Source organism: Miniopterus schreibersii, assembly GCF_964146895.1.
Source record: "Miniopterus schreibersii genome assembly, chromosome: 14".
Taxonomy (NCBI): Eukaryota; Metazoa; Chordata; class Mammalia; order Chiroptera; family Miniopteridae; genus Miniopterus; species Miniopterus schreibersii.
This window is the reverse complement of record NC_138114.1, coordinates 38,684,838-38,712,231: the sequence shown is the minus strand read 5'-3', so window position 1 is coordinate 38,712,231 and position 27,394 is coordinate 38,684,838. Positions and strand designations below refer to the sequence as shown.

The 27,394-nt window shown below is 42.3% G+C and overlaps 1 protein-coding gene and 1 long non-coding RNA gene across 2 annotated transcripts in view; one reads left to right on the top strand and one right to left on the bottom strand.

Annotated features, from left to right (window-relative positions):
• Window positions 1-5,461, bottom strand: part of LOC308566884 — a 30,063-nt gene extending 24,602 nt beyond the window's left edge. The window contains exon 1 of the long non-coding RNA XR_014000238.1: window positions 5,210-5,461. This is a non-coding gene — a long non-coding RNA (uncharacterized lncRNA). The remainder of the gene's footprint in view (window positions 1-5,209) is intronic.
• A 176-nt stretch (window positions 5,462-5,637) lies between these two features.
• On the top strand, window positions 5,638-26,697 carry GOT1 (glutamic-oxaloacetic transaminase 1). Its single transcript, XM_081157890.1, has 9 exons — window positions 5,638-5,931; window positions 12,273-12,454; window positions 18,602-18,725; window positions 19,183-19,295; window positions 19,523-19,627; window positions 21,665-21,815; window positions 21,900-22,065; window positions 22,633-22,775; window positions 25,897-26,697. The coding sequence occupies exons 1-9, from the start codon at window positions 5,814-5,816 to the stop codon at window positions 26,034-26,036; spliced, it is 1,242 nt and encodes a 413-aa protein (XP_081014016.1). The 5' UTR covers window positions 5,638-5,813; the 3' UTR covers window positions 26,037-26,697.
• Window positions 26,698-27,394: the final 697 nt, after the last annotated feature.

Below are 27,394 nucleotides of genomic sequence, written 5' to 3'. Positions count from 1 at the left end.
ACAACAACATTCATATAGTTAACACCACTTACTATACACTTTACAATAGTTATGACAGCAAATTTTATGTTATAATTTTTGCCATAATTAAATTTAAAAAGTTAATTCTGCATGGGAGTTAATGTTTTTAATCAATCAACAAATATTTGAGTACCTAAATCAATCAACAAATATTTGAGTACCTATTCTGTATGAAACATCTTGTTGTGCAGGATATCAGGAAGTATAATTGATGGTTTCAGTTCTCAAGGAGCAAACAATCAAGTTGGAGGGAAAAGTTAAATACACATGGAAATGAACAATCTCAGGCAATATAATGATACTAAATGAGAGGAAGAAACACAAAGTCTTATAGTTTAGAAAAGGCAGGCATCTCTTTGAGCTACAGTGATAGAAATATGTGTTAGCCACTTATATGGCTTTTAAAGCATTTTAATATATATATATATGTGTGTGTGTGTGTATATATTTCAAATTGACCCTTTTACTAGATCTAGGAGTCATTATCTATGTTTAGCAGATGAGAGAACAAAAGCTCAGAGGTTGTAATTTTTCCAAGTTCACAAGGCAGAGCTGGGAACAAGATTCAATGTCTTCCAGCTCTTACTCCTAGTGGGATTTATTTAAATTGGCACTGAAGATGTGCTGCCAAAAAAGTTTTGAGGGTTAGAGCAGAATCCAAATGTACTAGGGATACTGTGGTTATGTATTTGCTAGAATTAGGATTATTCTCTCCTCTCTGTCATCCTGCCCAAGAGCATCATTTAACTTTTAGGAGAAAATAACAGATTTGTTCTTGCTACTTACTGGATAGAGAAATCATACTACAGTAGAATGAGGACTGGCATACAAAGCTTCAGTTTCACCTCTATATACACACAGCCATTCAGTCAAGTGCAATCCCATGAAAGACATTCTACCCATCATGTCTAACATAATTCTTTAGTCATAATACATGTGATATCACAAAGAAGGTCTGATCTGACTCAGGAATGACAGAGAGGAAAACTAACACAGACAGCACAATAGTCAATGAATTATAATTTAAAAGCAGTTATCAGGGCTCAGACCATATGAGTTTCACACATTTTAAAAACACATCCTGCTAGTTCAGTAGATTGACTTCTACCCAGAAAGCGCAGAAACATCAGGTCTGTTCATACAATAACCCTATCTGATTGTCTAGGGTCACGCTGCTGTTTATATTTGCCAGACAGAACCCATATCCTGAACCTAAAACTTTCTGTTTTCTACCAGTTACTTCAAGGCTATACAGGTGCTGACCTTCTTTCTACATAATCACCTAAACAATAAGAAAAATGCTTTTGGCCCTGGCCTAGTAGGTCATTTGGTTATAGCATCGTCCTGATATGCCAATGTTGCAAGTTTGATCATCACATACAGGAATCAACCAATGAATATGTAAATAAGTGGAACAACAAATTCTCTCTCCCCCCCCTCGCTCTCCTTCTCTCTTCCCTTCGCTCTCTCTCAAATCAATAAGTCAATAAATTAAAAAGAAAAATACTTTTTTAAATGTATTAGGTAAAAGTAAACACACAGACACAATAATCAAGAGCTTTGCTTTTATTTTCCCTCATGAGCACTCAATACAGGTTAGGGCAAAAGTAGGTTTACAGTTGTGTGTACTTGAAACACAGTTTACTCCTCTATTATTTATTAATTGTATTATTTTTCAAAGAATAACTGTAAACCTACTTTTGCCCTACCCTGTATTTTGCAAAAGAAGGGCAGTGCTGCCCTCTACCGTTGGATGTTGAAATGTTAACAATATACTTCTGTTTCCCTGCTATGTGGAATAGATTAAGACAACCTATTACAGCATATTGTTTTAGTCTAAAATAAACGTATTCTTGGCAAACACACTGAATTTGTTTCCTTCATTATCTCTTCATCTACTTGCATCTTGTAACAAAGCGTAGGACTTTAGGATATGGCTCAATAAAAAAGGGACATCACAACTTGGGGGAAAATGCTTAACATATTGCTCTAGAAGTAAGAGGCTGTATTTGTGATGCATTTAGGGAGAAACAGGACAGGGAGAGGAAATTTTCTTCTGACTTTAATTAAGGTCTGTAGCTTTGCAGTTCTGTCATTTGAGTGTCTTCATTTGCTTTGTTAAGTCAAGCCAGTGCCCTTGTTTCAACTGGACATAATGACAGTCACCTGGGGATGCTGAGAGACTTAGAGGAACAGTGTTTCTAAAACACTTTCTACTCTTCAAAAAAGATAATATAGAAATACAAAGAATTGCTTCATTTAAATTATTAAATATGTTGTCTTATTACCTTTAAATTGCTTTGAGATTTTTACTGCTCGCTACAAAGACTTCTTGGAGAACTCTAAATATTTTTTAAATTGTTTTCTGCTTTCTTTTTCATTTTTTAAAAATTTCAGAATATATGCCTACAAGAGGCCAGAGCAGAAAGACTTCAAAGACAGTTAGCCTAATCATTATCCTACCACTATTCAGGGGCTAAAGTGTATCTCTATGGCAATAATAATTTCTACAACTGTGTTAAAGGTGTGTATTGACACTATGCAAAAATCTTTTTGTCTCAATTACAGTTAAGAATTTAAAATTCAGACACAGACTAGTAACAGGCAAAACAAGAATCTGATTAGAGGTGCAAAGCCTGTGAATTGTTCTGTTAGGCAGCTCATCATTCAATGAACAAAGTAAATACATCTCGAAGGCAGGTGCCACCCTTTGGGATCTTGGGCTTGACCTCCTTGGGCTTGATGAGAGCATTGATAGCCTTGGCACGTGCACTCATTGTCTTCCTCATCGTCTTTGTGTTGTTGGCCTGCATCTTCTTCAGGCCCTTCTTGTGCTTCTTGGCGAAGCACGTTCCTCAGGAACTTGGGGTCTACCCCCTCAAGAGATACGTATCTTTGTGATTGGAGTTTCTTGATGCAGTTTCTGTGTCATTTTCTGGACTAGTTGTGCGTGGTGTGGTTCTTGGAGTTGGCCATATCTGCACCGAAGCCCACAGTTCCCGAAGTGCCTGGGACCAGAAGCTACAGCTTTGGTTTTTAAAGAAATATTCACTTAGCATACAACTCAGCTGCTAAATAATACCCTATTCTTAGTGACAGCATACATCCAAATACAGCAGTTCCAAACCACTTTGCAATTGAATGCAAAGTGTGAAATACTTCTTCCTCCCCTGACCTGTTCCTAAATTTACACATTCTGGGTATCAGGAGCAAGACTAAACACAATAAGCAAGTGTGGGTTTGCTTAGAGATCCATGCAGTGCCCACTGCCACCCTGGCCTGCCAGGCCTGCCTCTTATGCTAGGTGGCGGCGCTGCTCAGCCCTGAAGGCTTCAGATTTCCAAGAGAGTATATTCTAAAGGGATTCATTCCAGAAGCTGTTCCCAATTCCTCCCTTATAATTTTGAAGAAACTAGAAAAGAAAAAAAGGCAGAGAGAAGACAGTAGGAAGGATGCTTAAATGCTTAAACAGATAGTTTTTAGTCTTTTGACTCTTATTGCCCTTTCCCTGGACACTCACTTTACCTGGCTGTTTACTTGTCTGGGCCGTGTTTGCCTCTCAAGAGTCTTTTGCTTGAATTATCCATTCAGCAGCCAGGTAGTGTTGCATCAATTCTAAGTCAAAGTGTTAAAATTAGCAATGGCCTGGAAAGCATTTTGTTTATTTCAAGATTGGCATTTTACTTAGAGGGCAGCCTACAGGGCTCAAGACAGAAGGTCTGAACTTAAAGTATTATCTCCAAGAACCTCATATTCCCAAGGAAACGTTTGAGATTTGGATCCCACATATGTTGCCCCCCCACCCCAGCCCATCCAGTAACTATTTCCCCTTCCCTAAAACTCAAAACAGATATCCTAGAGACATGAGGAAAACTGCATGCATATGGCACTTTCTTTGCCCCATCAGCACTGACTTGGTTATGGAGCTGCTTAGGTTGTCAATAAATATTTATTTGGACTTAGCTAAGTTGATAGTGTTTAGCTAACCTAGGGTTGTTTTTCCCCCAGTGAATGACGTAAGGAGTGACCATGATATTGTTGGCCAATGCTGTGAAGATCATATCTCTAAATCAAACCCTGGGGAGGCTGGGTTATAAAACACCCCTCTCAGCAGTGGCCTTCTGCCTGTACTTTTGGAAGCACTGAAAGTTCATTGTCATTTCACCTTTAAACTTGCAATCTTAGAGGGAAGTGTTGTTAATGAAATACTGTGGGCAGTTACCTTTAAAACCAGAGGGAACATTTCTGAAAAGAAGCAGGCGATCAAAGGTTGGCAGGTGTTACTCAACGTCCTTTTGGCTTGTTCATTACTTTGAATGGAAAATTCATTTGGGGATTTGTCGTATTACCCAACAAAGAGAGGCTGAGGTGTTGTTTTCTTCTGACACACCAAGAGAACTGACTCATCCTTCCACCATTTACTGACTACTTACTAAGTTCAAGAAACTGAAGGAGACTTACAGGGTAAGATCTCTAGCCAAAAGCAGCTTACCATCTACAAGGGGTGTGGCAGATGAGCAATGATAACAAAAACTAGCATTCAGGGAGTGCTTACTAGATGCAAAAAAAAACCACTTTAAATGTATGAACTCACACAATCCCCACAACCCTGAGGAAAATACTATTATCTCCACTTTCCCGAGCAGGAACATAGAGGTCAAGTCACTTGACTAAACCTGCCCAAGTTAGTGGCAGAGTCAGAAACTAAACTAGGACATAGGTTCTGAACTAGGGCATTTTCTAAAATGGTAATATTGTTAACAAGGTTCAGCAGCAAAGGAAAGAGGCGGATTTTGACCGGAGTGAGCGTTAAGGGGAGACTTTATGGAGGAGGCATTTACTCTGGGTCTTGAAGGTCACCAGGTGGAGGGGCGGGGCCGGGGAGGAAGAATATTCCGGGGAAGGCACAGCCTGACTGAAAGAAGAGGCAGTCTGGGTGCCTGCCAGCTGAGGACGGCAAGGCCCGGTCGCGTACGTCCGTGGGAGGAAAGCTGGGGAGGGAGGCCGCGCCCAGATCCCCAAGGTCCTTGAGGACCAGGCCCTCTCCTTAGTACAAGGGGAACAACAATCTCAAACTGGAAGAGCGGCAGAAAGGAATTCCCGGTCTCTCTCTCACTAATGTCCCCAGTCTGAGAACAAGGCGGGCGGCCCACCCACTTTTCCCTCAGGAGCTAACGGTCAAGGTCACCTGCGCTCGGCGTAGCGTCCCGAGCGCAGACCTGGGGACTTGGCTACCAGTTCGGGCCGGGCCGGGCCAGGCGAGGCCGGCTCAGGAACGTGCGCGCTGCGGGGCAGGCAGCGAGAACACCTGCTCCGCCGGTACCGGAAGGCGCGTCCTCAGTAATTCCCGCCGGCCACCGCTCCTTAGCCTGGTGCCCCTCGAAGGTCGCCGAGGCAGCCTCCCGGACACTCTGGCAGCTCGGCTCCTCCCCTCGGTCCCGGGACGCCCCGGGAACAATGGCCTCAGCGATAGGAGCACGCTCTGCCAATCAACCATGCGCCACGCCCCCGTCTCAGTCGCAGGACATTGCATTGGTTGTATCATTCCTCCGATACGATTCTCTTCTTGGATTGGCTAATAATATCTCCTCCCGCGTCTCCCATGTGCGTCAGCAGCTCGCGATTGGTTAACGGCGTTGCCAAGCTCCGGACGCGTCTCGACCATTGGAGGCTGCGGGCCCGCCCCGCCGGCTAGTTGAAGGTGAGAGTCTCCTCCAGCCGGCGCGACTGATCCGCACGGAGCGGCGCAAGACTCCAGGTGGAAGCTCGCCGGCGACTCCAGCTCTCTCGCTATGGCGCCTCCGTCAGTGTTTGCCGAGGTTCCGCAGGCCCAGCCGGTCCTTGTCTTTAAGCTCACTGCCGACTTCCGGGAGGATCCGGACCCCCGCAAGGTCAACCTGGGAGTGGGAGGTAAAGATGCAGCGCCCTGAGCGTGAGCTGCGGGGGAGCGGAGCGGGCCTACCTCGGGCGCGGGGCTGGGGGAGAGGCCGAGGCCAGCTCCGCGCTGGTGTGGGGCCCGAAGAGGGGGCAAGGTCCTCAGGCTTAGCTTAACCTGCTCTTTTTACAGATGGGTATATGAGTCTTGAAAAGGGAGCTGTGTCCAAGGTCACACAGAACGTGTGTAGCAGCCAGGACAAAATCTCAGTTCTTCCAGTCCCCCGTTCTGTGTCCTTTATGCTACGTCCTTAACTTCATGAGAAATGAGCGGCCAGAGATTGTGAGCAGAGGAAGATAGGAAGCCTGATAGGCTTGGAGCCCTGCTGATGGGAATAGATAAGGGAGAACTCTGCCCTCCGGAGCTCTGTTCTGAGTTGGCGAATGACAGATGTCAATCAGGTGCTCGACCAAGCCTTGTGTGTGCGGGAAGACAGGCTTGGTTTTGGCCTCAGTCAGTAGGTGTTAAGTGAGATAATAGAGGTGGAACGTGCTTCTGTGGCAGGTTAATGCTCCCTGGGGGTACCTGGGAAGAAAGTTCTGGCCTTTGGATGTGGTAGGAATAAGTAGAGATGCTGGAAAGGAGTGGAAAGACTGTGGACATTAGAAACTCATTTTCTACACACCCTTGCCTTCCTTTCTTGCTTGTATTTCTTGGACCTTGGACAGTTCAGAGCATGGGCCTCAGTTTTCTTCTGCCAAGAAAAAGATTTGGACTTAAGTGCCTTGAAATTCCTTTAACTCTAATCTTCTGTGGTGAAATTTTTATTTCTATCACCATCATTTGGATGTTTGAAACTCCACAGACACTTTCTGGACCACATACAGAGAGACCAGCCAGGAAGAGGAAAATGAATAGGGTGATGTTCTGTGCTAGGAAACAGACTTAGACTAAAAGGACTAAAACTTTTGAAATGAGAAAGTTGAACTGTTTTGTAGCAAAGGATGGCAGGAAGGAAGTTCAGAATCAGGTTTCCCACTGTGACTGTGTTTGTGCATAGGACCTGTTAAAAAGACTTCACCAAGGATTATGGAGGAGGGGTGAGGAAAAACACCTTTCAAAAGTGATGGTTTGTTGAAGCTGGGAAATGGGTACATATGCATCCATTATATTATTATTCCAATCTTGTATATGTGTGAAATTTTTCATAGTAAAACATTTTAAAATCAGTACTACATCGCTTCACCCACAGAGAGAAAGTGATATTTTTAGCAGGTGGCAGAGTTGGAGAAACATTGAAAGATTGCCTTGAATTGAATTGGAGTGGGTATCATTCAAGCTCTTTATCTAAATCTAATCCAAAACTTCCGAGTATTTCTTAGGGCCAGATATATAGTGAAGAACTAATATTGATGTTGATCTAAATATATTTTTTTTAAACCTCAGATTTCATTGGCTCAGTTACCTTTGAACTGTCTTACAGGGTTTTTATGAGGATTAAGTACATGTAAAGTGCTCAGAACAGTTTCTGGCACATAAGTAGGAGTTATGTAAGGATTAGCTATTGCTATTACTGTTGTTTTGGCATTTCTTTGGGTGAATCACATAAAAGATGTTGAATAATAATATTCAGTTCAAGAGCTGCAAAGTGAAAGTTTCTGACATTGGTTCAGAAGTAAAGTGTTTGTACAGAGAAAAAGCCCAATGGTGGTTAGCCAGCTCAAGTTCTAGTGATGTTGGACATGTTTAGAATAACTTGCAACCATAATCTCATTATCTAGTTGCTATTTGCAGGTCATTTCTCCAGAGAGTTTCTTCTTGCTATGACTATTTGCGTAATTTCCTTATAGTCAGAGCAGAGCATCACGTTTTCCACTGTTAAGTATGATGCTCTCTGAGTTGACTGTTTTAGTCCATGTCAACATTTCAGACAAATGCCTTTAAAGGCTGGGGAGATGTGGGTGTAGCCTGATGCAGCCTGAAGCAAGACATTTCTTCATAGACCCCAGTCCGTTTATCATGTAAACTTAACTTTCTTTTGTTCCAAACTGTGCTTACTTTAATTTTTGTTGTTGTTTTTAACGTGGGTTCTGGCATCTTCAGATACAATTGTTGGAGAAATGTGCTACATCAGGTGTTTCTGTGTACCCCTGGCCCTCTCCCCAGAACTCTAGTTGGAGAAGGGCCTTAGAGGCATATCTGCATGGGCTCTTGAGTGGGCATGGGTGAGGGAAGTGGAAATCTTAGGAGGAGAGGGTAGTGGTTTCATAATTTAATCCTCTGCCTTGTTCCTTTTCTTCTGGAAAACAAAACTTCTAGACTCACCTGAAACCTGTGTGCCTCCTCTAAAAGGGCTTATACCCAGGGAGAAGGGTAGTGGTGCATGAAGGTGGGAGCATGCTGATAATAAGGCTGCTCACACAGTCCTCTGGGACCTGCTTGCTTTGGGCTTTTTCTAGACATCACTTACTCTTAAAAAAGGCCCATAGATCCATGAATTTAATAGTATGATAGCCTAGCTCTTACAGTCCTTGTGATCTTGGGCAAATTATTTAACTCTCTGGTCTCAGTGTCTAGATCCCTAAAATAGGGATCACAATATCTATTTTGTGAGTTGTTATCAGAATCGAGAGTAAAAAAAATGTAAAGCATTTAGCACAGTCCTTTGTATGTTCTAAGTATTCAGTAGGTACTTGTTCTTATAATGGCTTTGGCTATTGTCAATGTCTATAGTTATGAAATCTCTTTCCATCCTGTACTTCTCCCCTGAACACCAGACCCATACTTGCTACAGTTTGATGGACCTATCCTACAACCACCTCAAATTCACCTTGTTTACAACACAACTCATCATTTTCACCTTCCCCTCAGCCTTTTCTTTTTTTCTTCCCAATATGTTCTATGTCTTAACTGACCCCACCACCATCAGTCGTTATCCAAACTAGAGAGAGACTGGAGTCATCAGACGCCCTTTCCTGCATCCCACGTCTATTTACTTGCTCACTAACTTCTGTCTTTTCTACCTCATAAATATTTTTTGATTCTCTCTTCTTTTCTTTTTTCTTTTCTTTTCTTTTCTTTTCTTTTCTTTTCTTTTCTTTTCTTTTCTTTTCTTTTCTTTTTTTCTTTTCTTTTCTTTCTTTTCTTTTTTTAAAAATATATCTTTATTGATTTCAGAGAGAGGAAAGGAGAGAGAGAGATAGAAACATCAATGATGAGAGTCATTGATCGGCTGCCTCCTGCACGCCCCTGACTGGGGATCTAGCCCGCAACCCAGGCATATGCCTTGACCAGGAATCAAACCCTGATCGCCTGCATCCTAGGCTCAACTGCTGAGCCATTCCCGGCCGGGCTCTCTCCTTTTCTTTATCCCTCTGCCGCTGCCTTAATTCAAGACCTCTTTCTTTTCCTTTGGGATTACTGCAGTAACCTTCTGACTTAGCAGTCTGCCTCTGGCCTCTCCAGTTTATTTTCTATCATGTCACTCAAATGATCATATTAAAATGGTCCAGTGACATGTACAGCTGTCCATGTCGCTCTCTTGCTTAAATGCTTTCAGTGGTTTGTCCAGTGAAATGAAGTTCCTCCTAGACGAGGCTCCAAGACTCTTTGAGCCACTCCTTGGTGTTCCTCCACGGATCCTACATTCCAGCCATGAAAATGCAGATCCTCCAAAACCTCATCTCTCCAAACCCTTTGTCTGGAATGTATGTATTTCCTTGTTTATCTTTTAAACCCTCTCACACAGTCATCATCTGTAAAATCTTTCCTTATCCCTCACAGGAGAATTAAGGGCTCTATGCTCTGTTTCCTGGAGAGCAGTGTCTTTTTTATCCATCTCTGTGTAGCTACTTCTGGCCAGTGCCTGGTTCATGCTAGATTCAGTAAATCCTTGTGATATGAATGAGTGAATGAAAAAATGAATGAGAATCTCATGGGTCCAGAAACAGGAATAAAATCCCCTGGAGAGCAGGAATAGTGGTTGTTGATAATGTTCTGATCACCCAAGCGGAATCTGCACTTCTGCCTCATTAGGTGGTTTAGGCAAGGCATTGGGAATACATCTGGAACTGAACCTGGGGAAACTGGGCAGTGAAGAAGGAAGGGGAGGTATAAATTGGTCAATTTCTTTTTTGTCATAATACACACTGCCTCCCTGACACCAGTTGCATTACAGTATTTCTTAGAGTTGCACAGAGTATACATTACTACTAAGAGTAGTAGTACTGTGGCTTTTTCTTTATCTTTCATATTTATTTAGAATATATGATTTATAAATATTATCTAACCACTAAAATTGTGCTGTAAATTGCTCATATATATATATATATATATATATATATATATGAAAAATGCCCAGTTGCATCTATAATAAGAGAAATGCAAATTAAAACTACTCTTATATTAAAACTATTTGCACTCATATTGGCAAAAAATCACTCAGTGAGTGAGGCTGCGGGGCAGCAGACAATCTTATATGTTGATGGTAGGAATGTAAACTGATAAAATTCTGATGGAGGACAATTTGGATATGTCTGTCAAAACCACAAATACACATACTTCTCAGCCCATGCTTCCATTTTCAACCTTGCATCTAACATATATTTGCACACATGTAAGATGATGTATGTACAAGGTTGTACACTGAAGTTTTGTAATATCCAAGTATTGGAAACAACTCAAGTGTTCATCAACAAGAGACTGGCAAAACAAACTAGGGTACATTCATCAGTTTTGTGCTGTGAAAAAGAACAAAGACATTGTATGCGCAGATGTAAAAAGATCTTCAAGTGGAAAAAGCAAGGAACAAAACAGTGTATAGTATGCTCTGTGTTACCTTTTGTGTAAGAAGTGGGGGAAACATAGCTGTATTTGCTTGTGTATACATAGGGAACTTCTGGAAAAAGAAACTTCCATAAAAAAATTAAGAACAGTTGTTATTTATGGAGTGAGAGTATTTGGAATGAGGTAGGTAGAGGCTAAAGATGGGATGAGGGCATGCGAATATATCACCTATTAGAAGAATAGTTAAAAACACTTAGTTATTTAATAAGTGGAAAAAAGCACATTGAAAATTCTATATACAGTCTGCTCCATATTTTATAAAAGAATATACTCATGTAAAGTATAGCTTAGAAGGTTGTACACCAAAATTTTCATACTCTTTATCTCTGAGTGCTGGGATTTCATGTTAATCATACTGTTTATTATTTACTTTCTGGGCTTTTCTGAATTTTCTACAATCAACATGTTTTGTTCAGTAAGCAGTATCAACCACCCTACAAAGTGACTTTTTAAAAAAAGGTAGGGGTTAATATTGGTCAGAAATCAAGCAGATAAAACTTAATCAGAACTACTCTAAAATTTCCAGTTTCAAAATTACTTGCAAAAGTATGGGCTTGTTGGAGACCTAAACATTCAAGCAGAGAGGCAAATGGCCCCTGTCAGGAATCCTACTCATAGAGATCACTGGCTTGGGTGCAAGCCAGAGCAGCTGCCCTCTAAAGCGATAATCCCAAAATAATCATCGGGTAGTATAAATAGGGGGGAAAAATGAGTTATAGGATAACTCAAAAGGGACAAAAAATACTTTTAGTGTAGAAGTGCTTAGACATTTGCTTGTAAGCAGGATTAAATGTTATGAAATAGATGCATTTAGATCAATAAAAGTGTGAAGCACATGAAGTGGGAGGAATGCTAACATGGTAAACACTGAATGATGTCAGAACACAGAGAGAGGACACAGATGTGCTTCAGTGGGTTGTTGTTGGGTTATTGTGTAACCAGTTGTTGGAATCTTCAGTCACAGGGCATTTGCTTGTCATTTGTCCCATTTCTGTTCTTATAGGACAAGAGGAGGATGTGGGCCTGCTTCCACACCCCTCTCTCTCCATGTTTATGTTGGAAGGTGCAGCATTCATCTGAAGTAGCACCTAGCCCTTTTCTGGAAATCTCTTGGGGAGATGCAGAAGGAAGCAGATTTCTGGGCCAATGGCTATAGAGACCTCAGTGCACTAGTAATACTGACATAGCATTTGTAAGATGTATCATTTTAGTTCACTAAGTGTTTTCACATGCATTCTCTCCATCAGGCTCTGATGTCCCAGTTTTGTTTTAGCATTCTGTTTTTTGGTGGTCATATATTTAAGAACTATAAGTTCTGTGAAGATAGGAACCATGTCTATCCTTCTGCTTGCCTAGCACCTAGCCCAGTGCCTGCCCCAAAGCCGGCATTTAGTAAATGACTGAACTTTAGTTTCCTTCACAGGTCTGTTTTAATCGGATGATGGTAGAACTTTCCCTGTTTACAGTTCCAAACTCTTTCTTGGATGAAGCCTCAGACAATTCCTTAATGCAACTCTTTCCTATGTTCTAGCTTATCGCACGGATGACTCCCAGCCCTGGGTTTTGCCTGTAGTGCGGAAAGTGGAGCAGAAGATTGCTAATGATGGAAACCTAAACCACGAGTATCTGCCGATCCTGGGCCTGGCAGAGTTCCGGACCCATGCTTCCCGCCTTGCCCTTGGGGATGACAGCCCAGCCATCCAGGAGAAGCGGGTGAGTTTTGGATGAGGATCGGTATTTTCTCTTTAGGAACCATGAAGGTAAAAAAGAGGTTGAAAATTGAAGTTTTTTAAAATGTTAGGCCTTATGTCTATTGAACTGTCAGTAAATAAAGATTTAAGTAGTGTGACCTCGGGAACCTGTTAGTGCAAATCACGTGCTTTTTTATAAAGCACAGCTTCTTCAGTTCACTTTTGCCCAGTTGATGATCAGATTTCAGTTGCTGGGTTTGAAGCAGTCAGAGGAAATGCCAAGCCAAAGGAATTTAATGGATTGATCAAGAGACCAGGGTCTGGATCCAGCTCTACCACTATTTTTGACAACAGGCAAATCAGTTAGCCCTCTAGCCCCAATGTCTCATCTACGTGTTACCAAAAGACTTGTTTGTGGTTCATGGTCTTATAAGGAGCACTCGCATAGGGGATCATTTAAGGGGCCTCTAAATCCCCTAAAATTTGTATGCAGAATTCTGTGTGTATGTGTATTTCTGGGGAGAAGGTTCATAGTTTTAATCAAACTTTCTAAAGGAGTCTGTGGCCCCCAAGAGCCACTAGTCTAGATGCTCTCTGAAGTTCCTGTCAATTCTAATATATCCTTTCATTCTCTAGCCTTGGTCTCAGCTTCTCTCATTTAAGTGCTTCCTGGTACATAGTCTGTGTATAACTAGAGACATGTGGAAGAGGAGCACATTTTGGAAGTAGCCAGTGAGAGAGGCTCTATGGGGCAGGAAGTGGTATGGTGGAGATTCTCAGTGTTGTAGAGATTCAGAGAAGAGGGAGGCTGGTAATGGCCGAAGATGAGACTTCAGCTGAATCCTGGGGAATGAGACTAGAACACAGGTTTTTAATGCTGGCTGTACATTAGTATCACCTGGGGAGTTTTTAAAACCATACTGATGGCTGGCCCCCATACCAGACCAGTTAAATCAGAATCTTAGAGGGTACCACCATATCCTGCTCTTTCACTACCTTTCCCCCCAATTCTCTTCTCTCCATGGCACATTTTTAATAGCCTTCCAGGGGATTCCAAAGTACAGCAGGGTTAAGAAACACAAGGTACAAAGGGAAGGTATTTGTCTGAAGTAGCGGGATCCCAGAGCCAAGGGTAGGAGATAAGCAGGCCTAGGTGTAAAGAGACCTATCTGATTAGAGCTGGAACATGTGGGATAGATCAGGCAGGCTGGTTTTGGCAGCCAGGGCAGGGGAAGCCACCTGAAGGTTTGAGCAGAGAAGTTACCCAATGAAAGTATTTGAAGAACATAAACTTGGCTGGATGAGTAGGGAGGGAAAGAGCTCAGGTTTTTGCAATAGTCCAGTTAGAAATTATGCAATTTAAACCAGCAGCCCTCATTGCTCCCTCGGCCATTGTCTGGTGCATCCCTCATGTGTGGAAGGGACCACATTTTGGAGACACTTGATTTATCCCCACATGCTGTTACCTATATGCCTGATAAACAGGACCACAGAGTCAAATAAAAGTTACACAGGGGTACATTCCTATGTGTATCAGGAGTGAGGGAGGCTCCAGGTTGGCGATTAGGCAAGTAATTAAATTAAGGTGAATTACTTCAAGGAACTGAAGGGGAATACAGGTAGAAATAGTAGTGTTTAGAGATTACAGGTGGCATTGATATGTTGCTCTGACAATCCATTGTTTCCACAGAGGGAGAAGAGTGTCCTGATGAAGTTTGAAAGTAGGGAACTTTGGCAGCTGGGGGTTATTTTCTGAGATGCTGTTGATAATTGGAATTCTGTTGACAAATGAAAACAGAGATTCCGTGTTGGGGAACTTCTTCCTCTAAGTCTGTACTTTCTTATACACTTATTAACTGTTGGGCAGATGCTTGTTCCCTTGCCCAACGCTCCCCATTTTTGATCACTTAATGTGTAAGACTTGGGGCTGTTGCTTGTGGAATGTAGCTCTTCCTCTTGGCCTAGTTCATTCCGTGTTGTTTTTGATCACAGAACAAACGTAAATGGCAGTCTGTAAATATTTGCAGACTTTCTTTTTGGGGGAAATGGCATTGATGTCACCTTGGGTACCAGTTGATACTGAGCTCTGAGCCTTTCCTCTTGCCCCAGACATCTTCTCCACCCCTAGGCTCCTGTCTCAGTTCAGCCCACCACCATCTCATTTGGATTCTTATACTAGCCTCCTGCCTCTAGTCTCTTCCCCATTCTAGTACATTCTACACAGTGCAGCTAGAATTATCTTCCTTAGCAAAAAAAACAAAAAAACAACAACTACTAATCATGTCACCTGCTCCTTGTCTCTCACAAACAATAGCTCCTCCATTATCTACGAGGTAGGATCTGGACTTTGAACTAGGCGAGCAGCATATTTGTAGTTATCCTTCATCCTGTTTTTCCAGTTACTCACGCCCCTCTCCCCTTTCCCCCATGGAGTCCTGTCATTCTAAGAGCCTGCTGTTCTCTAGGCCCCTTGCCCTTTCATGACTCAGAGCCTTTGCCTCAGGTGTTCCTCTGCTGTGAATGCACCCTCACCTTTTCAACACCCAGTCACCACCTCCAGGTTCTTCAAGGCCCAATCAAGTCTCACCTCCATGCTGAAGCCTTAGCTCTTTTAGGCAGAGCTAGTTGTTGGAGTCTGAGTTATTACAGGACTTTGTTCACAACTTGGGAATAACAGTGCTTACTGTGCTTATTAATTTTATAAGTATAATTAATTGTATAATTTTATAAGTCTGTCTCTCCCACCAGACCATAGCTTCCCCAGGGCAGGGATGATGGCTTATTTATCTTACAAATCTTTAGTATTTAGCTCCCAGCTTGGCACCTCAGAGATTCCAGAAGTTTGAATTTACACACTTACTCAGTCAACAGATGAGTGCTCACCACTAGGCACTGTTCCAGATGCTGGGGCACAGCGGTGACCAAAACACCCCAAATCTCTTATCTTGGCTTACAGTTTTGTGGAGAGAAACCGACTATAAACATAATAAACATGGTACAGTTTATTAAAAGATGATAAATACTATAAAAATAGAGTGGGGGAACGCATATGAGGAGTCTGAGGGTAGGAGTGAGGGCGGATATAGTTTTAACTAGGGTGGTGATGGTAGAATAGAAATGAACTTTGGGCCAAGACTTGCAGGAGATTAGGCATGAATGCAAGAATGAATGAACCAGAAAACAGTAACCATCTTCCCTTAGATTTTTCTTCTCAAGATTTAACATTGCTAGGTCTGTCAACCATTTGGAAAAGACCTCTTGTCTAGATTCCTCACGGCCTCTTACTGCTTTTCCATCTTCAGACCCTAGGATCCAGACAAAATGTCCAGTTTTCATCTCCTGCATGGTAACGTTTCAGCTTCTGAAATTACTGAGCCACTATAGGTAGGAGGGCATGTGGGCCATGTGATGACATCCCAGTTTCTCACTTTGACCATTGTGTGGAGACTTGGGGCTTTGGCTCTGGCTCTCATCTTCTCAGGTCTAGTTGCCTGGCTTCTTGAAAAGTCTGTACTTCCATTGATATTACGATTTTCCTTCTTCCTAAATACAGGACTTTTCTGGGATCTAGAGCAATTTACCAAAAATCAGTTGACAAAATGACCAAATTTCTACTTTATTGATTCACCAAAAATTTGTTTCTGTTCGTTGCTGATATAGTTTAGAGCAATTTGTATATCATTGAAGCCATCCATTGTTCAAAATATATTTTAGGGGGTGCTAGTTTCTTGAGAATTTGATATGTCAAGCACTGTATACATCATGAATATCAAAGATCAGTTAATATTAGTGAAGTGGGTTTATCTCTTCCAAACACATTTTCAGTCTCGTGTACTGACTTTCTGACTTATTTTAATTAATGAATTTGCTTTCTGGAGTGGGAGAGAAAGAGTAGAATTAAAAGTTGAGCATAGGAAAGAGAAAATATTTCTGGGAATGTTTTCTCTGATATCCACATGCTCCTGTCACATATTGATGATAACTTAAAACCTTGCATAGGAAATATCAACTTTCCAGAATTGCTTACTTGTTTGAAATGTGAAATAATGAATAAAGCCGACATCCAACTTAGCTTGGACAAATCCATGAAAACTGAGTGCACATTTAAGTTACATCACCTTGATAGAGATTCGCATTAAAGACTCCAGATAGATCACAGTTGTGAAGGCAAAACCTTTAATGTAATGGGAAGGGACTAGTGCTCAGTGGGGCCAATGAAGAGCAGGGAAGTTATTGTGCCAAACCTGACGTGCGCCGGCCAGTTTCACCCCAGTTCACTGCTCTTGGTTCTTTTTGCAGTGTGAAGCTGTACCTCAACATTGCTTCTGTTCCTTCAGACAATATTCTTTCACAGATGCACACATCTCTGAATCCAAATAGAACAGTGGGGAACAGTAGTGGCGATGATTGGTATCATTGCCTTGTTCATAGTTTAAAGGGATTTATGCTAATGCTTCATTGTTCATCATGAGGCTGACTTTTTCATCACGAACAAATGTTTTTTCAGGATGTGTGCATTGTTTTCTGTCTTATTGAACATTTATATCAGAAATGGCTATGCTGCTTTTCTCATTTGTTATGATGATCATTTGGGTTTTCTCTGTTAGGCAGCATGACTAATTTTATAATGTATTTCTTAGTAATCATGCATTCATGGGATGATTCTCACTTGATCAAAAGGGTATTTTTAAATGTACTGTTGGATTCATACTGTTCATTAATGTTTATTTGGGAAGTTAGCTTCAATATTCATGAAAGAGCTAGGTCTCTCCCTTTTTTCTATTTTTGTTTTTCTTTGTCATCTTTTAGCATCAGTGTTATGTTGGTTTTTTAAGGTTTTGGAAGCTTTTCTTCTTTAGGAAGGATTTTTCCCCCACCTTTTTATTGTGGAAAATTTCAAATATATATAACAATAGATAAAACAGTGTAATGAGCGAACTCCATGCATCTATCACCTAGCTTCAATATTGATCTGTATTTGGTCAATCTTGTATACCTCCCACCACCCTGCCAAAGCTGAATTATTTTACAACAGATCCCAGATGTTACAATATATTTTAAAAATTATTTAAAAATTTTACAAATAATACATGAATACATTCTCCTTATTTTTAAAAGACAACTTGCAGGCTAGGCCACAGTCCCTTTGACCGCTGTTCCCCATAGCCTAGGCCCCTCCCCAGAGGTTGCCACTGATATTTGATGGATATGTGCCCTTCCTTTTATTTAGATAGGCTTTCCCATGTGATCTTTTTCTTTCTCCTTAATCCTGTAGACATAGTAAGCAACATGTAATTTATGACATTTCTCTACTGAAAGAGTTATGCCAAAACCTCGTTTGAATTGTGAAAGGGCAAAATCTAAGATTTAGAGGCAGAACAACATAATGGCATAGAGTGACTAGAGTGAGACCTGTACTGATCAGTCTAGCCCTGCGACTCACCAGCGGTGTCTCCTTTGGCAAACCACTTCTCTGAGTCAGTTTCCTTGTGTAAATTGCATCTAGAACTTATTTTATGGGACTGTATGAGGATCAAGTAAGAATGTATGTGAAGGTATTTTATAAATGGTAAAACTTAGGATTTTTATTATTTTCCCTGTGAGATCATTTTAAGATGAGATGAAGCTCAAGGAGAGGAAAGTAATATTCACATGTCATCTTTGTTTTGTTAGAATATATTTCTAAGGATTAATAAGCCTGCGTTATGGAGGGAGAAGGTAGTATTACAGATTGATGCCAATGGCAAATGAGAAACATTATTTTCCAGGCTTCTGCTGAAGGGCAGTTTTGATCTTGGGTTGGGTGCCAAAGGGGTTGTGGGTGTGCCTTCCAGGGCACACTCTAATGTGGCCTAGGCATGTCCTCTACCTCTGTACTCAGAAGGGAAGCTCCCCTAAGAGTCAGACTTCACACTTCTTGGTTTGAAGACTTTCCGTACTGCTTGGTAGCTGGTAACTTCCAGCAAAGTGCTTCAGCTCTCAGCCTCAGCCTCCTCAGCTCAGTAAACATGGGCAAATAACAGTATCTTCTTCATGTAGTTAGGAGGTTTAATGAGATACCGCATTAAAGGGCTTAGCACAGAGCAGGCACAAAGGAAGTGCTCATATTTTCCCCAATATTTTCTGGCCTCACCCTTACCAACCAGGGGCCCTGCTGCTTCTCTTTCAGGTAGGCGGTGTGCAGTCTTTGGGGGGAACAGGTGCCCTTCGGATCGGAGCCGAGTTCTTAGTGCGATGGTACAATGGAGTAAACAACAAGGACACACCTGTCTACGTATCCTCACCAACCTGGGGTGAGTCCTTTAGGTGTGCTGAGAGGAGAAACAGAAGCCGGGACAGTTGTCCTGATGACTCTCACTGCTTGCCCGGCCCTGGATCAGCTGACACTGGGAAGAGCTTGAGCAGCGGGTTTTGGCAGGATATGAGTAACCTGATGCTCAAATTCTCATTAGGAATACTTTTTCCCAGGACTCTTGGTAGACTTGTATTTTCATGTATGTTGAAACTTCCCAGAAGCGGCATAAAACGTAGATACAAGAAGTCCCTGTTATCTACATCAGGATATAAGTTTAGCATGAATAAGACTGGTTGAATTTTTTTTTTGGTTACAACCATTCTTTTAAACCTTAACCCCTCACCTTGATGTCGCCCAGTGGACATTCCAGAGTCCTGGAAGTTGACTTGTGTCCCTTCCAATTACACCGCCTTGTGTTTGTAAAAGAATTTAATGTTTTGCTCCTTTGCTTGCAGAGAATCACAATGCTGTGTTTACTGCTGCTGGGTTTAAAGACATTCGGTCCTATCACTATTGGGATGCAGCGAAGAGAGGACTCGACCTCCAGGGTTTCCTGAATGACCTAGAGGTGGGTGATGAGATGAAACGTAAACAGATCCCTGTGGTGTCAGGAGGAGCGGGAAAAGTTTTTGGATCAGTTGAAAAGTGAGGGAGTCTGAGAGATCCTACCCAGACCAGGCGACGGTTTCTGAAATGGCGCGTAAGGAGGGAATATGCTGTCCTTGACCATTGTGCCACTGACCCTGTCCCCCATGTCTGCCGGTGCCCGAGCTGATGTAGCTTCCTTCCCCTCAGAGTGCTCCTGAGTTTTCCATCTTTGTCCTGCATGCCTGTGCACACAACCCAACTGGGACTGACCCAACTCCAGAGCAGTGGGAGAACATCGCCTCCGTCATGAAGGTAACTGCCTTTCCAGAGCATCATTAAAAACAGTATGTATTCACGTTTATGTGCTCAGAAGTCATACCTATTTACTGAAGAACTTTTAAGTGGAGAAAAGCCTGAAGAAGAAAATAAATATCAACTGTAAATATCCCATACCCAGAGAAAGCCACTGTTAACATTTTGGTGCAGAATGTAAGTTTTTTTGTTTTTTGTTTTAAATATATCTTTATTGATTTTAGAGAGAGGAAGGGAGAGAAATAGAAACATCAATGATGAGAGTCATAGATCGGCTGCCTCCTGTAGGCCCCCCACTGGGGACCAAACCCACGACCCAGGCATGTGCCCTGACTGGGAATTGAACTGAGATCTCCTGGATCCTAGGTCGATGCTCAACTGCTGAGCCACGCCCAGCTGGCAGTTTTGTTGTTTTAAGTGTAGTTTATACATATAAATAAATCTGTTTTACAAAGATGGGATCATTTTGTCTATACTATTTTATAACATACTTTGTTTTTTATTTGAGTTCCTTTATGTGTCATTAAATGTTTTGTAGCATTGTTTTCCATGCTTGGATGTGTCACATTAGGGATTGACTAAATTGGTTGATGGACATTAAGGTCTTAGGTTTCTTGTTCTTATGAACAATTATGTAATAAAATACCATTGTATTATTTCTTTGGGATAACTTTCTAGATTGGAATTTCTAGCTTAAAGTGTATATATATCCTTCATTAATGTGTTTTAAGAATACTTATTGAGAAACTGTTATGTGACTGGCAGCATAGAGATACACTAGTGAACAAAGCTGCCCTCAGAGAGCATACACAGCCTGTTTGGGGAGACAGCCAAGTATTGTGAGACAACTGTGTTGGTGGGGTTATGGGAGGCACATAGCCTGGACTTTGGGAAGTGTGTGTGTGTGAGGAGGGGTGGTAGTGGTAGAAGAAGCTTTCCTGGAAGAAGTGGTTTCCATGTTGAAACTTGAGGAATGAGGACAGGTGGGAGCTAGAGGGTCAGGAATGTTCCCTGCGAGGGGAAGAGCATGACCAAAGGCTCAAGGTGCAGAGGTCATGGCCCATTTAAGGAAGTGAAAGTAATTCCTAGCCTAAATTCCAAGAGAAATGGAGGAGTGTGAGCCATGAGGCTGGAGAGGGAAATGGGGACCAGAGCCTGTGCTGAGGCACTGGACTTCATTATGAGGGCAATGAGGAGCCACTGAAAACCTTTAATGCCATGGATGACATGATCGGGTGTGTATTGTCTTCAAGTCACCTTGGCTACACAGCAGGGAATGGATCAGAGAGAGTCAAGATTAGACAGGCTTGGAGAGCAGTTAGGAGGCTATTTTTATAATCCAGGTAGGAGCTGATGGGGACCTCAGTGAAGTAGGTGGCAGTGACAGAGGTGAAAGGATTCTAGAGCTCTCAGGAGACAGGATGATAGGACTTGGAGGGTGATTGGATGTGAGGGATGAGCTGCAGAGGCGGGATTGGAGGATGCGCCCTAGCCTCTGGCTTGGATGGTTGGGAGCAGGGAGGTGGTGTCCACATAGAGAGAGAGCCCAGTAGGTGGAGCAAGTTCAGTGTGGGGAGCCCTTTGAGGAGACCGGAGTGATAGGCACAGAGAGCATGCGGTCTCCTCGGTCTTGAGTACTCAGTAGAAGAGCCCTGAGGTTGTGAAGAGGCCCTGGGGATACCAAGCTGACATTTGGCTAAGCTTCACACCAAGAATTCATAGGAAAGAATCCACCAATGTCAGACAGATACTACCTCCATGCCTCAAAAATAAGGCCAGTTGGCAAGGTGGCATCTTGATACTCGGGGACAATATACTTAAAAAAAACAAGGTTTACTGAAATTGTTAGATTTCATTGTCAGTATTTAGCTGAACAGAGAAATATCTAAAAGTGGTGATTGGATGCACAAAAAAGAGAGATCAGAGAAATGGTCAGTGTTAGAAATTTCTTCCAGGCAGCAGTTGGGGAAGGAAAGCCAGTGTCTTTGGTTGGTTCCAGAAGGATGTCGTGCCCTGACTCACTTTCCTTCCTCGCAGCGCCGGTTTCTGTTTCCCTTCTTTGACTCAGCCTATCAGGGCTTCGCATCTGGAAACCTAGAGAGAGATGCCTGGGCCATTCGCTATTTTGTGTCTCAAGGATTCGAGCTCTTCTGTGCCCAGTCCTTCTCCAAAAACTTTGGGCTCTACAGTGAGTGTTCTCCTGAGTTGCAGCTCCCCCTCCGCCCCCGCCCCCATCAGGGCCACCAAGCCTGATTCTTGTCCCTGTCTCTAGATGAGCGTGTGGGGAATCTGACCGTGGTTGCAAAAGAACCTGATAGCATCCTTCGGGTCCTTTCCCAGATGGAGAAGATTGTGCGAATTACTTGGTCCAATCCCCCTGCTCAGGGAGCGCGAATCGTGGCCACTACCCTCTCTAACCCTGAGCTTTTTAAGGAATGGTAAGGAACTCACAACCTGATGGGCAGGGGTGGGAATGCAGAACAGTAATTGTTCCATTACATTTAACTGTCTCTCCCTCTTATTTTGGTGGTGCCAGGATAAAATTACTTTAGCCTCTTTGAGTCTCAGATATTTCTATAAAGTAGGGCTGCTACCTACTCTCACGTGCATAACAACACGTGTGCCTAACAGCACCGGGAACATAGGAAGAGGCACTTGGATGAATGCGAGTATCTCCCACTCTCTCACCACCCAGGCTTCATCCCCTCAAACAGGAAGGAATTCCCAATGGGATAGAATATCCAACTTCAAGTTGTGTGAGAATTTGGGGGCTCCATATTCTTAACCACTTTGCATATATTTTATCTTATTTCAAAACAGTAATTTTTACGTAGTAACTAAAGCTGCAATCTCTACTTAATTAGGCCTGAAAAATATATCATTCTGTCTAGATCAGCACCTAGGTGAAGTCTGAGTTCAAACATAGGTGGTAGTTTTGAAACTTCCATGTTTTCATGTACTATCTCTCCTAATCTGTATTGATATTTCTGTTACTGTCCACTCAGGACAGGTAATGTGAAGACAATGGCTGACCGGATTCTGACAATGAGATCTGAACTCAGGGCACGATTAGAAGCCCTCAAGACCCCTGGAACCTGGAACCACATCACTGAGCAAATTGGAATGTTCAGCTTCACAGGGTTGAACAGTAAGTGGTCCCCAGTCCCCTGAATACTCACTCTTGGACACAGCGCTCCTCCCAGTTGGTGTCCTTGGGCTTGGCTCCATTAGCTGTTGCCTAATCGATTGGCCAGAACTTTGGACCAGAACAAGTTAGGTTTCCTCAGTGTGTCCCACTCATCTCCTGAACTCCTTGGGTCTCCAAAGAGCATTGTTTTGCTCTGTCCTGCCTCCCATAACAAAGATATTTTCATTTTTGTGGGCTTGGAATTGGCTCAGAGCCAGCGGAACTGACAGAGCTTAATAGTTTGGAGCCTTGATTTACGAAAGGTCTCTCATAAGTACCTTTTGGCTCTTCCTTAATCCTAAGTATGAATATTACACATGATTATTCAGGAATCTAATTTCTTTTTTTTTTAATCCTCACCTGAGGATATGTTTATTAATTTTTTTTTAGAGAGAGGAGAGAGAAACATTGATCAGTTGCTTCCTGTACCCGCTTTGATGGGATCAAACCTGCAACCTTTTTGGTGTATGGGATGACACCCCAACCAACTGAGCCACCCTGCTGGGCAGGGACCTAATTTCTTAACAGGTCTTCCCTAGTCTCTAGGCATTGCCTTCAAAAAGAGGTTATAAAGTTACCTTTTCATTTCATAAATAAGAACTTAGATTGGTAGTTGGAATTAAAGGACAATTGAATGTCCAGGGGCAACCATGTACGATCTTGATAGCTGTCAGTAGGGCCTGTTTGCAATTGGCTGTCCCTTCTGATGATGGAGGTATCATTCATTTAATGAGTTATTTCCGAGCACCTGCTAACCAGGCCACTGGTCATGGTGCAGACATGGCCACTCACCTGCATGTGGAGCTTGTGTGACTGGCTTGGGTAGTAAGTGGGACATCAGAGGTGCTGGGAGGTACTATAAACTAGGGCCATCAGAATGCCTGTTTGAAATGAGCTCAGAAAAAGTGAAAGGAAATGAATATAAAAACAAGAAAGGTGGTAAAGATTATATATTGTAGATCCCTTGAAATACTTTGAAGTAAAATGAGGCTATTCAAGAAAGTAAAGGGATAGCTCAGTTATCTGTAGGTGTCCTCATGATTCTGGAATGGGAGATTAGTTCACTTGAATAAGTAAAATAATCCTTCTACAGTTTTTAATACTAAGTGTAATGGAAATGGTGTTAAGTAATAATATTCTGAAAGCTCACAAGATGGAGATGTCTCCCCATAAAATATCTGTACTGCCCTACTCTCCAAAGTAGGAAATTAGTTTTATTATGAATTGAAGAATAGTGAGGAGAGACCTGTGCTTATAACACAAAAGGTATATTTTTAGCACTTGGCACCATTTACCCTTTTTAAAAACAGGGTGTGTTTTTCCTCCCAACAGTTTATTAGGGAAAATTTTAAACAGAAAAATTAAAGGAATTGTACAGTGACCCCCGTATACCCACAACCTAGTTCCTACAATTCTCATGTTATAGTATTTACTTTATTATGTTTTATCCATCAGAACAGGCCATGGGTATGTTTTAGGAGATCTAAGGAGCCCCTGAAATGATATTTTAAAAATTATATATGTGTATATTGGCCTTTTTCTAGGGTAGGATTCCATAACTCTTACTAGCTTCTCAACTGTGGTGCTCTCTGCCCCCACAAAAGTAGAGTCTAGATTTTCTATTTCCATACAGAGGTAGTGTGGTGTCCTGGCTAAGAACTCAGAATCAGGAGTTAAACTGCTTGCCTTAAAATCCCAGATCCACCACTGACTAGCTGTATGACCTTGGGAAGGTCATTTAACTCCATTCTGCACCATCTGTAAAATGGGGATGAGAAAGTTATTATCAAGATGAACTGAGTTAAGCCCTGGCCGGCTTGGCTCAGTTGGTTGGAGAGTCAGTCCGTACACCGATTCCCAGTCAGGGCACATACCTAGGTTGCAGGTTCGGGAGGCACACACCTAGGTTGCGTAGAGGAGGCAACCAATTGATGTTCCTTTCTCACATTGATGTTTCTCTCTCTCTTTCTGCCTCTCTCTAAAATCAATTAAGAAAAAAGATGAACTGAGTTAATATAAAGCGCTTAGAACACTGGCTGGCTCACAGTGTTTGCTCCTCTGATTATTATGATTTTATTACCATCTTAGTTTGGGCTGCTATAACAAAATATAGGCTGGGTCCTTAAACAATAGAAATGAATTTCTCACAGTTCTGGAGGCTGGGAAGCCTGAGATCAGGGCCAGCATGGTCTGGTGGGGGTTCTCTTCGCAGCCTGCAGGTGGCTGTGTTCTAGCTTCATCCTCACGCGATGGTGAGAGAGAGCACACTCTCTTTGTTCTCTTATAAGGGCACTACTCCCATCGTGGGGCTCCACCCTCATGACCTCGTCTTGCAAAGGCTCCACCTCTCAATACTATCACATTGGGGTTTCAACATGAATTTTGGAGCGACACAAACATTCAGTTCGTAACAATTATTATCCCATTCCCTCAAATGATGGTCTCTTAAGGGTACAAATTAGACAAAATTCAACTGAAATTCTCTTGTAGTTTTTCAGTAAAGCAAAAAAGCTCTAGAGATTGTGGCATAAAGGAAGTACAGGCAGTCCCTTCTTGCTTCATCCACGAGAATTTCTGCAAACACATGGGAAAGCGTTTCTGCTTGTGCTTGAATGAGAGAGCTAAGACATGCCAGGTCAGAGAGGTGTCTGTGGTTTTCAGTACGTTGGTTCATGTACACAGCATTTATCCAGCTCCTCTCGTGCGTGGGGCCTTGTGCAATGTACTGTGAAAGTGAAATGTCCAAGGGAGGTTGCTGCCGGGTGCTCAGGGTTGTTTCAGTTGATAGGGTGTTGTGGTGACTGGGGTGTGCACAGTTTGGGTGGTAGTCCCAGATTAAAATTCCCATGAGGAGGAGCAACATTAAACTTTCTGGGGATTAGAAAGTTAGCTAATAAGACTAGTTTCCAGAATCAATTGAGTGTATTTTCCTGTGTACCAGGTGGACAAAATAGCTCCTTTTGTTTTTCTTTTCTGTGTTATGAGGAAAAGAAGGAAAACTGTAATTGTCAAGGAGTCGCTGAGGCTCCATGGCTTAAAGGATTCATACTACTTTGATTATATCTCTTTTGTTTTTTAACAGCCAAGCAGGTTGAATATCTGGTGAATGAAAAGCACATCTATCTGCTGCCAAGTGGTCGGATCAACATGTGTGGCTTAACCACCAAAAACCTAGATTATGTGGCCAGCTCCATCCATGAAGCAGTCACCAAAATCCAGTGAAAAGGCACCACTGAAACCAGCACCACCAAAGCGGTCCTCTGTCGTGTGTGTTCCCTGCCTGCACAAACCTAGTTGTATACATCATGGATTAGACTATTGTAAGACTGAAAGGCTGCTCTGGTGAGGTGGTCTCTGCTTAAATTGGCCCCACATGAAGAGAACATCCCTTGAAAAGAATGGTGGGCCTGGGATTAGAGCCCTTTTGGAGGGCAGAGCAAATTAAACTATTTAAGAAGAATAAAACGGTACTTTGATGATAAGACGTAGATATCTTTCCTGCTTTCTAGAAGTGGGAGTCTTGCCTGTGTCACTCGTGTGCTTCTATGTGTTGCTTGACTCTCTACAAAGCCTAGTCCCAAAGATCAACTTGTCTAAAGAGCCATGTGTAATTGTGGGTGTTGGCTGTGTCATTAAAACTCATCATCTCTATCTGGAGTGTCTGTCTCCCTGCTCTTTCTGCATGGTTGTGTCCCTAGCCCTAAGCTTTACTTCTTTAGGGCAGCCAAGGTACAAAACATTTTCATCGCGCACACAGTTAACTAAGACAAGTTTCACAAAATACTATGAACTCTTGCTACGTGCAGTGCATTCCTGATATTTTCTAGTCCATTCTGTTATGTTCCATTTCACTAAAGAAATAAAATAAAAGTGCTGATTGAGACTCTGGAATTGATTTTGTGACCCACTAATGGGTTGTAACCCATGGTTTAAAATGAGTGCTTTAGAGGGATGTACTAGTTCCTAAAGAAAAACTAACATCTTGCAACAGGCTTCCCTTTAGTGAGCACACCACAGCTCTTTGCCAATTTTCTGGGCTTGTCCTTCAGAGGCTAGCTGTCTTCTTATATTAAGACCCTGGACTTCCTGGATTCATAGAAGGGTTGACATCACTTAGGGTAATTGTGGAACACAGCCCCACCCAATGCAGTGAGTACTTCCTAGTCTGCTAGAGCCACTTGAACATAGATCACATTTTCCAGAGAGTCCAAGGGACTCTTCCCATAGTGGTTTAGTAAAATTTGAGTCTTGAGTTTGAAAATATGGAAAGATAATTCTTGTTTTTTAACAGGACCCACCCATTTCTAGACTCTGAGTTGTTTTAAAACCCTACAGTCTTGAGGGATGATTGGGGTCTTAGAAGTCATTAACTCCAGCCTCTCTCCCAGTGCTTAGTCTCTCCCATATTGTCCCTGGCTCATCATTTACAACTTGGGGAGGGTGGATTCTTTCAGTACTTGGTGAAGCATCCCATTCTGTTGATGGAGACCTTAATTAAAGAGATAATTTACCTTGGTCCAGAATTTGATCTCCTTCAGTCCTATTCCCCTTGTCCCCTTCCTCCCTTCCTTTAAACCACA